Raw genomic sequence first — 13051 nt, 5'->3', positions numbered from 1 at the left:
TATATATATATATATATATATATATATATATATTAATCCTATTGGTCAGTCTGTACGTATAGAATGTCGCAATGAAAGCATTACATTATTTTTTACTGCACTGTCAAGAGGTAAAGCAAGCGAAGAACAATTAAAATGTTTAAGTTGCGTGATTTATTATAGGAAAACAGGTGTAATGTATGATAACTAACCACAAAACGGTAATTTATACACTGAAGAAATTCATTGGATTTAATATTCGCCAGTCTTTCTCAAAAAAAAAAAAAAGAATCAGCAAGAGTTAAACTGTTTTATATCTACAGTTATCAATTTAAATAAATTTGTGTGTGTGTGTGTGAAATGTAAATTCTTTTTCTCAGTTTCGGCAAGAACTTGTCGACATATACCATCAACTTCGGAGGCTCTGTGAGGACCTGAGGAGACGAAGGGATAGCTTGTCTGCTGACAGTGGGATACCACCTTCTCCGGATGATATCGAAGTTCACCATATTAGGGTTGGCATGATCAGCGGTGTTTTACATGAACTGAGGCTTCTGATGCAAGAACTTTTAGTCAACTGCTCAGATTCTGTAAGTTTGTAAACGTACTTTCAGGACAAAATCGGGTCAGTTTATCTAAAATTGTTCTGTATGAATTATCCAATGTTTATAGGTTTTTCATTTAGTTGAAAAAGTAGTTTGATTTGTTTTTAAAGCTAACCAAAACTCCAGCAACAAATTACATTTTAATTAAAAAAACGCTTTACTGAAAATGTTTTATTGATTTTATTAAACTAAGATGAAGTTTTCGAATAAATAAACCAATATATTTTATCTCCTAACCTTTCACACCTTGATCTGGTGTGAAATAACATGTTTAACCCCTTCCGTGATTTATTCGAGATAATTCTGGTGTCTTCCATATTTAAAAAAAAAATACCTGAGTTAATTCAGGCTAGCTATTTCTTGTCATAATTTTATTTACCCGAATTTATTCGAATGTTATCAGTGCTCGCTAGATGGCACTAGTGTTTTTTTTTCCCCCTGATCTCAATTGGACTTGCAGAAGCACATCTTATCCATAATAGAAGAAGCCAGGAACAAACCCGAAATCACTGGATCTTCCGTCATAACTTGGTGATCAAGCCTATCTCTTTCTTTTTGCATCTTGACGTTTCATTTTATTTCTCAAAGTCAACTAACTTTCTTCTGAAATATCACACTGATTCTCCACTAGGAAGACTCGCTTTTAAATTCTGTATTAAACTCACCTGACCACAATTTTAGACGTTTTATTAAAAAACTTAATTTCTTTGAAATTAATGTACATTATTAATAAGTAAAGAAATACCATTATGGAAGCGATTTAGGAAAAAGTTATAAAATATGGTACTGTTATTTTATAATTATGACGAGGGTCTATTTTATAACTTTTTTTTTCATTTTGGTGCGATATAAAGCTGTTATTGACTTATTTCTTTAAAAAAGTGGACACATGTACAAAATAAACTTTTTATAAGAAACCTAATTGTAATGAATTTTTGTTAAGAACTTCCTCTTATGACGTTCACAAATCGTGCGAAGTTTCATCCAAATCTAACTTAAACTGTGGGGGTGTTATATAGATTATGTATCATAAACACCGAAGAAAGGCATTTCTATTTTTTTACTGTAGTAAATCTATGTGTAATATACTTATCGAGCATATATGGTACAGAAATATAATAACAGAACAAAAAACTTGTGTTTCGTTAATATATAAGTATAGGCTGTCAAACAGAGAAATAACAAAAAAACTGACTTTCTTGGAGCTGATTTCCAAAGACAGCTTGACACAGAAGATTTCGCGATTACCACAAAGCAGTACCATGTAAACAAACATGACCACGCCTTTGCATTCTTGTTTATTATGCTGTTTCTAACTGTGAATCAATACCTTATTCCAAATTCTCTTTAGTCATGTATGTCCTGCCAAACAGTTGGAAGTGAGTCCGGTGTGGTCCAGAAAATCCGTGAAGATCTTGCAGAAAAAACAGAAGAACTGAAGAGAAAAGCTGAAGAAATATCTAAGCTTACCACAAAAGTAAGTATAATTTTAACTGTTTTGGTGAACGTTAGGGTTCTTTTCTTTTTACATCTGTAATTATGGTGCATTATTTTTCATATGTTGGCCGTGTACCCTTTTCAGCTGTTAGATGTAGAAATTAAATTCATTTTTCCAGTTTATTAAAGAAAGGAACAGTATTGTCCGTACTTGCATGCACACTGAGAACATATGAAATCACATACATAAGTGTTATGCATGAAAGTAATTTTATCTTAAATAATACCATCAAAACGTGAAGAGGTGTTATGGTTCATTTAGTTTCCATAAATAAAGATATTTTAGAGGCTGTTTTATTGCATATCTTATATAATTTTGTGCATGGTCGATGAGATTAGCTCAGCATATATAAATGAAGGGTTATGGGTCATTTAGTTTCCATAAATAAAGATATTTTAGAGGCTGTTTTATTGCATATCTTATATAAGTTTGTGCATGGTCGATGAGATTAGCTCAGCATGTATAAATGAAGGGTTATGGGTAATTTGGACCCAAGACAATATCTTTTACCTTTGGTACTAACAAGGTGCAAGGAGTTGTAGTTTGTTTCGGAAAGAGTTCCATATGGCACCCCCACCCAAAAATTGTAGAATTGCCTGGATAAAAAAGATTCTGAAAAGGGTTTATTTAAGGGGCGTATTAGAAAAATTGGGGCATGGCTTTGACAAGCATTTGTGTGAATACATGTGGAGAACATTATATTCTGATAAAAGTAGCCTTTTTGATGCCTTTGTACAAGACATTTGGAAAGTTTATCCCCAAGAAGATTGTACATCTAATTAATGAAGTAAGTGGTATAATAATGTATTAAAATTACATTACTATTAATATGATTTATTAATACATAAATATTACTTTGATGAATTTTTTTAAAATTGAGTGGGGGTGCCATATGGAACTCTTATCTTTGTTTCCATTGCAAAAGTTAACGATTTAATGCTTTTAAAAGAATCTCGGTTATCGATCGTACAAGTTGTTGTCACGTATTGCTCTTCAAATAATTAAGACTAAACTCAGATTTAAAATAGTTAACTTTAGGTTGTTTTGTTGTAAAATACTTTATATCAAAGTACTGTAATAATAAAAACCTATGTTTCATATTCTGGCTTAAGTATATTGACCAGTTAAAACGTGACTACCTATAGAGCATAATTATTATATCTTCAGGTATCTGTACAAGAAGCAGAGTTAGCTGCCCTGAAAGAGGAGAGGGACCATCTTGCAGATGATATTGGGAACACCCACATGGGAAAAGATGAGGTGGTGAAGAAGGCATGGGAAGTAAGGGACAAGGCAGTAGCAAGGTGACTTTCTTGTTATTAATTGTGTTTTAGCTTGGTAATTATAATTTCATATAAAATAGGTTCATATGCATAATATTACTGTACGATAGAATCCACTTTTTACATGAGCTGTAAGTATCAGCTTAAGTTGTTTTATGATGAAAATAGAAAACCCTATAACCCGAGCACTTTCGAAAAGGTGGACCTTTCTTCATCAGAAAAACTTCCCCAGTTTGCTCCTGATGAAAATAAAGTCCACCTTTTGAAATTGCTTAGGTTATAGGGTTTTCTATTTTCTCTTAAATTGATTTTTTTGAACCTATGTATTTTCCTGACATTATAGTGTGACAGACATTAAATTGTTTTGTCATTTCAAATGACAACTTTAATACAACTAGCATTTATAATTTAACCCTAAAATTACCAGCCTTTTAAACACATTTTTTTCTAAACTATATATTTATCAAATTGATTGTGGGTCCATTTAGTTTACCCTGAACTAACATTTCAGTAGTGTAGATGTGTGTGTGTGTTTCTATCTGTGTAGAATGCCATTTATAACTAGGGTGTGCGAGTTTTTATTTTAATTGATAAACACTGGTTTTACCACCCCCCAAATATAGTGTGTAGTGCTTTTCCAATAAACACTGGAAATGGTTATTCAGTTTACTTTACATTAACATCCCCCACTTTCCAGTCACTGATAAGTTTGTTTTTATAACTTCATATAAAATATTAGCTGCTCTTACAAAGCTTTACATAACTAGAAGTATGTTTTGTACCTTTTATCACTCCCATGTGAAATATTAGTATACTCATTATAGTATTAAAATGCAAAAAACTCTGAAAAAACACACCAATTTTAAGATCCACCTGACTATCAAGATAGAAATATAATTATTTTTTCTGTTTGAATTCACAATAAATAAAAATAAAAGTATTAAATCTTGCCATTCTAAAAGAAATCATTTGGGTATATATTACATCTGTATTTTAGGATAAAAAAACACAATTAAATATTAGAATAATTTAATAGGAAAATGCATTTAAAAATTTTTATTCCCACGTGGGCTCGTATGACTTAATAGGACTTTCAAGCATCATCACTAACTGACCAACTAGCATTTTTTTATGTTCTGACCCATGTGATTTATGGAAAGCTTCACTGGAACAGTCTACAGTAAACTTGTAATTAAAATATTGTTATGTACTCTCTTTACCTGTATTACGCCAGTTAAAGAATGGAGTATTTAAAAGTACTGCCAATCTTACTGTGATATATTTTTTTAAACGTTTTTACAGTAATGCTTTGCAAGCCTCCATGTGATATTTTAGCCTATTGACTGCAGCTGCTCTAAAATGTACGGAACTTTTGCGAGCTGTACAGCATATACGGTACCCTCGCATTCAACTGCTGAAGGTAGATTGTACCCTATAAGGTAAATCAGCAGTCAATGGTTAATATTTCACAAAAAATTATGTATTTAAATGTCATACATTACAATAGTAAAAGGTTATCAGTTCAGCATTCCACATATGCTATATTTAGGTTTTTGTCTTGTTTTTTTCTAAACAGGAAAAATGCTGTAGAAATTGAGCTGGCTAAGACACGGATAGATGTAATGCAGATTAACAGCCAGTTGATGGAAGCCATTCAGCAAAAGGTGGAATTGTCTCAGCAGCTAGAACAATGGCAGGTAAGAATAACACAACCAAATGATACAGTTTCTTTTGGGATAAATACTCGTAACTAGGGCCGCATTAAGGTCTAGTGCAGCCCACGACTCCACGTGATCGCTCGGCCCTCTTTATTGGTAACTGGATCTGGGGGGGAGATTACAGAATTAAATAAAAACATAATTCATCAAAGTTTTGTTACCGCTTTCGTTTGATGTTTATTAAATTTGAAGGCCTAGGCCTATGCGAAAATGCGGCCTTGCTCATAACTACAAATGGCTTGATTTAGTAAAGATTACAAACATCTGTTAATAAGGTATTTTTTACTGAAAACTTGTTTGATTGATTTATATTCTACAAAGAGAAATATCAACAAAAATGACACTAATAATGAGAGAAATTAAGATATGAAAGTACAAGTCACAGTTAAATAACTATTTATAGCAAATTTTAAAAACTCTTCTGGTAGGTTGACATGCAGTCGTTACTTAACGAACAGCTTAAAGCAAAACTACAAAACCAGGAGCAAGAGGAGAAAGCAAGTTCACAAACATTATCATCAAATTCACGGCAGAAGCGAGGTAAGGGCAAACTGTTCAGACTGTGGAGGTGACCTCGACTACCTTGCTGTACATAAATTAAGACATTTCTTTATACATGTGTACATAGTGTTTGAATGCAACCAGTGTGTGTAAGTCACGCATACCTGGATTGTAAATACTGCTATTCACACTCCACTCATTATATTTGCTATCCAAAAATTAAAAACCTTAAATCGGACTTCTAATTAAGCTATGTTCACCTCAGTTTATCAGATCAACAAGCATTTTACAGGTACTTGTTCCGAGATTGTGGTTTGTTAAAATGATGAAACTGTATCGCAATTTACCACTTCATTTGAAGTTTTAAATACAATGAAGCCTAATACTTTTCCTTTACATTAGGTGTTAGTAACTTTGTGTTATGAATACTTGTTAAAGCAGAAATTAGTACATTCGAGGTATGATTACATGAGAAGCCAGTACCTGTGTATTGTGAATATTTTGCATAAGCATAAGAAACTAGTACCTGGAAATTTTGAATACCTGCTACGTAAGAAGCTATCGTCTGTGAGTTGTGAATATGTATTACATAAAAAAAACACATTAAAACCTGGAAGTTGTGAATATCTTGCATAAAGAAGCTGGTACTTCCAAGTTGTGAATACCTGTTACTTAAGAGCTAAGTATTTCCGAGTTATGAATACGTATTATATTCAAGGTATAGATCCTTGCCACAGCAGAAGTTAATATCCGAGTTGGGAATGTTTGTAATATTGGAAGCTATATTTTGAAAATCCTGAATATCTGTTAAATCAGATGATAGTGTACACAAAAGGTGTGAATGTTTATTATATCAATAACAAGTACCATCCCATGTTACAGCCTATTTCATCAAAAAACTAATATATTTATGTTATGAGTTATTGTTACATCAGAAGCTACTGTTGTGAAAACTTGTTACATCAAAAAGTAGTACCTTTAAGTTCTGAATATTAGTAAATTTAAAGTTAAGACCATTGCTTGGCATACTGAAATATTTCTAAATTTAACTAATAATATTGGAAATATTTGTAAACCTGGGAACTAATAGATCAGTTTTTAACTGAAAACTTAAATCATTCATTACATCTCGGTAATGAAATTTTGTCTGTGATGAAACCGAAACCTTTGTTTGTTTGTTTTTTGTACAATTGTTTTATCCAGTTAAAGCTGGTTATGGTTAAGACTTGTTAAATGGAAGATAATATTGTTATGTATATACAAATAACGTTAAAAAATCCCAATATGACATTTCTAACATTCCTTTCATGTTTAACAAATGACGACAAAGTTACTAAATATGCCATTAAAAAAAGCAGATGATAAATCTTATATTTACCATTTTACTAATGTACAATTTTGAAAGTTAGCCTACAATATTATCCAAGTATTTTTGACCAGTTGGTAATATTAAAATTCCGACCACAGAAATATACAGAACACCTAGTGATTGTTATTATTACATAATCTACTTACTGGTATTCTGGTCCATTCACGACACGTAACAAACAAGTCTGGTACAGCAGAAACATTGTTTAGAAGATTAAGTTGTTAAGAAATAATAATTAATCGAGAACTTACAGTTTCTCTGTAGAGATTGCACTGTTTCTCAGTTGTGTAGATTACCATAACCAACACATTACAGAGCTATTAATAACTACATTTTGTTAAAAATGTCTTACTTTTTTCATTGTTAGTAAACTAGAACTTGTTGTTAATACAATTTTGTGATTAACTTCACGTTATATATCAGACACGACAACACATACTGTTATAGTGCCTTTAACATTTTCTGTATATCTTAGAAATACCATATCAAAAAGAAATGTGATGACATAGTTCAGTTTGCTAATTGAATGCTATACTGTTACTTTCATCCAACATATTATTAAAACGTAATTGGTTTACAGATGTTGTAATAATTTGGTAAGATAGTATATCGTGAAAAATAAGTTCTTGTTTATCGGATACGACTCCAAATGTAATAGTTTAGCAAGAGACTATCATAAACTGTTTTTATTTATCAGATATGTGGTTGCAAGAGTTAAGTTTAATGCTGTGTGGACATTATTTGTTCTATGATACGTTAGATGTTAAAAAGTACGTAGTTTTTCAAGGTTAGAAAAAATTTAAGTTTATCAAAATTGTTAATACAACCATTTAAAGAAATAAACATTTGAATATAAACTTGCTTATTTTCTATTTCTCTATAAACAAGACCTCAACATTAGAAACGTCTGGAATGACAATTTTAAACTAAGCTTTGGCAGAGCAGTACTAATTATTTTGTTTTCAATAACACAGTTTTTCATCCACTGTGATAACAGTTTAGTAATAATAATATGTTGAACATTTTCCTAAATTTATTTATTCCATTGTATTATTAAATGCCTTGCCTCTACTAATGTGTGTGGTTCACAATATTAAACTTTTTTTGAACTGATAAATTCCCATTGTTGGTTTTTAACATTGTAACACTACTATCATATTTACAAGACATTTTTCAGTATTAAATGTTTTACATATAAATTAATATTATAATCCAGGCACCTTTGCATAAGGACCATATGTTTTAACATTGCAACTGTCAGTACCTGACTTGTGACCTGTAGAATTTTGGACTTATTATCACTGAAAAATAAAAGTAAGATTTCAAGAATGAAATGTTTATTGCCTAGTAGTCTTAAAACGGACTTCTAAATCAGTATGTTCTTGAAAACACTTCAGTGAAATATACGGAACCAACTATAAAATACTAAACCAAGTTTCAGAACAAGGGCTATTGCTACATTCAGAACTAAATATTAGAGAACGGTAACATACATCATAAATGTATGTCACTATTTTTAAAATTTTCTGTCAGTATAACTGTTATAAAAAAAATGATAATAATATTTTTTTTCTGTAACCTGTCACATTTGAAAACTTTGAAATATGAGATAATAGTATTTGATTAGTGCAAGAAGTATCTCTGGTAATACCTTTTATTTCAGTTGTATGTGTGGTGATTCATATGACAAATATTAAAGTAACTATACATCACAATTAACCTTCATTAATGTCAAGGACGTAGTAATGAAAATGATGCAAATCAACTTTAGAATAGACTCAGTTTCATGTACCCCCATTTAGGTGGTAATAGAAAATGAAGGATCCAATAGACTCAGTTTCACATATCCCCATTTAGGTGGTAATAGAAAATGAAGGATCCAATAGACTCAGTTTCACATACCCCCATTTAGGTGGTAATAGAAAATGAAGGATCCAATAGACTCAGTTTCACGTACCCCCATTTAGGTGGTAATAGAAAATGAAGGATCCAATAGACTCAGTTTCACGTACCCCCATTTAGGTGGTAATACAAAATGAAGGATCCAATAGACTCAGTTTCACATACCCCCATTTAGGTGGTAATAGAAAATGAAGCAAGCTACATCTAGTAAAAATTACTGTAAGCAACAAAGTCAATAAGTGAAAAGAAACTCCAGGACTGGGGCTTGATCCCAGGACCTCTGGCTGTTCGAGTATTTATGCCTACTTACCACAAATTAATGACCTCTATACATGTAGATTTGTGGAGTTATCTCATGGAAAATTTAGTTACTTATTCAAAGATAATGTATAATATAACACAATATATAAATCATTCCTCTATGTAACACAACAAGTAAGCTTGGCTTATCTCAAAGATACTCTAGGCTTATCTCAAAGATACTCTAGGCTTATCTCAAAGATACTCTAGGCTTATCTCAAAGATACTCTCAATATGAATGTTTGTTGTAGCTCGTCTTGAATTTACTGATAATAAAGTTGTGCCTGATTAAAACTTTAAACGTACAATTTTATTTATACCTTTAGTAAATATGAAAATGGTTCCAAACATTGCAACTTAGGTTTGGAATTTCCTGATACTGTAGTGTTTGACTAATCCTGAATGCTAGAAAAACACCTACAGTGCTCTGGCATGTTGAAGTATTATGGTCTGTCTAAATGTTTGACTTCAGTAACCCTAACACAAAACAATACTGTTTGGTGGACATAGTTCATCATTTCTTTATTGTTAAGGTACAGTTCTAACTTTCTTTCCCTAACATTTACTTTAAGCACTATTTTAGCTACTAAATGTTTAAAAAATCGTACATACTAGCTCATAATTTGTCATACATTAATGGTAGTTTGCCTGAATAATTAGTATTACAATAGCATACAATGTCATATACACTTAAATTATCCAATAAATAATTGACAGAGTGGGTCTTTTTTTTTTTTTGTAAATATTCCCAGAGAGATGATGTACAAAAGTGTTCGGATTTGCAGCTAGAATAAAAAATTGATTTTGAAGTTATTTTTCAGATTTATGTTAGGCCTAACTTGAACAAAGTGGTACTTTCAATGTATATAATTAATACATGAAATCTTCGATACTTGGTGAAACTCCATAATTAAAGAATTGAGGAAAACAAAGACAAGTTTACACAAATATTTCATTTATTGCTACCATGGGTTTGCCAGTAGGAATCATCATTGTATGTAAGTGAAACATTTAAAACATTAGAGATATTCTACTTGCTGCTTATAAGACTTCACCAACCTCTAACTTTTCTTGCTAAGAACATCAGATATCTTTAATTTAAAAAACATCTGTACAACCCCTGTTTATTGTACATGTGATATACATATTGCAAACTGTTAACACCCTACTAATAATTATTACTTTAAACAGAAACGTATAAAAACGGGAGTAGAAAATACTCCATCAGTTCTATACATTTACAGTATCAGTGATCTTACTTTTACAATACCTCTTAACTGTGATGAGTTTGGGGAAATATTGCCTTAACCTTTCACCTTAGGATCCTCCTAGAGAAATCAACACTTTTCTTGATCCTTGATGTTTAGAAACTCTAAAACAGCATCCAAAAACTGTTCTGGCCTTTCTGAATGAACCCAGTGGCCAGCTTCCTTAATGTATAATATCTTAGCCTTTGGAAACAGTTTATGTATTTCTTCATGATCTCCTTTCCTACAAAACAAGATAATTCATTGTAAGTTCTACTTATAAAGTTTGATATGGATCATTTAAATACTCATCTATTTAATACCGAACTAAAAATAACTTAATTCTTTGAAACTGTGTACATTGAAGGACGTCATAAAACTCTGACAATAGAAAAAAATAAAAACAGATGGTGTGTAATTTCCTGTTGAAAAGAGTGATGTAAATGTATTTAAAGCAGAGCTACATGAAGCAAGCACTAATATTTTGTAACGTACAGGTATAGTAGCTTAGCCGCTATAAACAGTAAAATAAGTTTCACTTTTGATTTAATTTTTGTTTTGAAACTTAGCCTTAAGATGGTTCAGTAGTGTCTGACTTAGACACTCATCATAATTGAGTGGATTATTATACATCACTTGACTCCCATTATAGGAACAGAGAAAAAGAAAAATTACAGAATTGAGGGGGGGGGGATATAGTTGTACGTTTCACAAAAAGTTAATTTATTAATGATCGTGGTTTCACCAGTAAAGGCATCAGGCATGAAACATACAATTGTCTTTGGTTTTTTTTCCCTCAAGTATCAATTATAAAAAAATTATCAGATTTAATTTCTTCTGTAGTTAAAATATATGATTAACACGTATTATTGTACTACATGATGTAATTATTGTTAGTTGTATAAAGAAATGTTAAAATTGCTGCTAGTCACATGAGAACATCAGGAGAGTTTGTCAACATTTGTTTTCATCAGTATCATAACCTTATAAAGACAACAGTATTTCAACTCCTCAGCTATAAACAGAGCCACACATTGGTGCGTGCAAAAAGATGGAAAATCTGGCTCTCCTACAGAAAGCTGGAATGCCCCTTGTTTTCCAGTCATGTAAACAATGTATTTAATCCTTACCTGACATAGTTAGATTTTTCCCCACAAATGAATAAAGTATCTCCATTGTAACAGTCACTAAACTCTGGAAATGTTAGAAGATCTGTAGAAAGCTTTCTTTCCAAAGCATCCAGGTTGACTCGCCAAGTGATCTCCTTTTCACTTTCTATCACGTTGGTGAGTATGAACTGCCGAACCCAAAAATCCTAATAGAAAATGTACTGCTATCATTACGGACCTCAAGAAGACTATATAGTTAACAGTGGGTAGCAATAAATATCTTCTATAAAGGTGCTTATTGTGGTCTGAGTTGTAGGGGAACCAGAAAAGAAAGATACTTTGATGAACCTAGCCTATATAATTTGATATTGGACTACATGCCTTGTACTTAATATTTTAAGCACATTTTTATGTTTCAGCATTGCCAAATATTACCAGTTTTCTTTATGTTAATTTAATTTTTAAAATAAAGGAAAAAGAAATTTATTACTCGAAGAACTGATTCAGTAGGGTCTTTAAAAATTAACAGCCAGCGATGAAAATCGTCTCCTGATTTTGAGTTAGAATCAAATCTCTAAGTGATCCAGATGTCATAATCTAATCCTCCACAAAGATACAATTCAGAAGTGATTCTTTTTCTTAATTCAAAAGTTTTATAAATATTTGTGTAAAATGACTGAGAACAAATTTACCCATCCTTGTGTCTTGGGATGAGCTCTCAAAACAGTTGAAATACATTTATGACAAATGTTTATGGTTTTTCTACGTAATCTTACATAACAACACAAAGTCCATCATACCAACTAACTATATGGATTACTGAATTACTAGTCACTATCAATTTCATAATTTATACGACAGTTAAAATCAAACAGTTTTTAACTAATTGTTACTTCTTTTTTTTTAAAGTCTAACAAAGTAATACTTTTGATGAAATGTATAATAAGATGTGAAAAAGTTGTTATTAACATACTGTCATGACGTAAAAGACTGTTTAGTTTAGATATTATTGATTAATTTTGTGGGTGAATATTTTATTATTGTTATAATAACTAAACAGATAATTGTAGGAAGTTGTGTTTATAATTCATTGATGTTCAGACTATCAAACATTTCGTGCAATACACTGACATCGAGAATATAGAGATTTCTAGAAGGCGGGTGGATGATTAAGTGATACAGTTATAAATAGTGTGAAACAAGTGGAAACAGCAGACAGACAATAACTGAAAAGAGTAAAGTTACAGGCAAGGAAAAGTTTGGCGTGAAGTTAACTGCCATAGAAGTGATGGGCCAAATATATTATAGTAAGACTAACAATAGAAAAGGAGATAAGAAGAATTTATTCCTTCAAAGCATGGTTCTAAACTAATTGAATCAGCCTGATTGCACTTTGACAAAAAGAACAGAGAATATTTATAAGAAAGAAGGCCAAACGATTACGGTAACTCGTGCCACAATTGTAAGTGAATCACACACAGAATACTGGTGCGATAGTAAAAGAGAAAATAGTATGGCATGTCAACTGAAATTCTAAAGT

At 31.4% G+C, this 13051-nt stretch overlaps 2 protein-coding genes across 2 annotated transcripts in view; one reads left to right on the top strand and one right to left on the bottom strand.

The window, feature by feature from the left end:
- The window catches only part of LOC106471706 (bicaudal D-related protein homolog), a gene marked incomplete at its 5' end in the record, with an annotated part of 13809 nt that extends 5532 nt beyond the window's left edge, over positions 1–8277 (top strand). Inside the window, 5 exons of the mRNA XM_022400315.1 lie at positions 360–569; positions 1936–2061; positions 3250–3386; positions 4942–5062; positions 5512–8277. Coding sequence (XP_022256023.1) covers positions 360–569; positions 1936–2061; positions 3250–3386; positions 4942–5062; positions 5512–5655 — 738 coding nt within the window. The remainder of the gene's footprint in view (positions 1–359; positions 570–1935; positions 2062–3249; positions 3387–4941; positions 5063–5511) is intronic.
- Positions 8278–10093: 1816 nt separating this feature from the next.
- Positions 10094–13051, bottom strand: part of LOC106471705 (protein ABHD11-like) — a 14620-nt gene continuing 11662 nt past the window's right edge. The window contains exons 5-6 of the mRNA XM_013932323.2: positions 11533–11717; positions 10094–10646 (exon numbers count right to left, since the gene is read on the bottom strand). Of these exons, the coding sequence (XP_013787777.1) occupies positions 10493–10646; positions 11533–11717 (339 nt within the window). The 3' untranslated portion in view covers positions 10094–10492. The remainder of the gene's footprint in view (positions 10647–11532; positions 11718–13051) is intronic.

Source organism: Limulus polyphemus, unplaced genomic scaffold, assembly GCF_000517525.1.
Source record: "Limulus polyphemus unplaced genomic scaffold, Limulus_polyphemus-2.1.2 Scaffold4802, whole genome shotgun sequence".
In the NCBI taxonomy this organism is placed as follows: Eukaryota; Metazoa; Arthropoda; class Merostomata; order Xiphosura; family Limulidae; genus Limulus; species Limulus polyphemus.
Note: the sequence above shows the minus strand (reverse complement) of the source record. Positions and strands in the feature narration are given on the sequence as shown.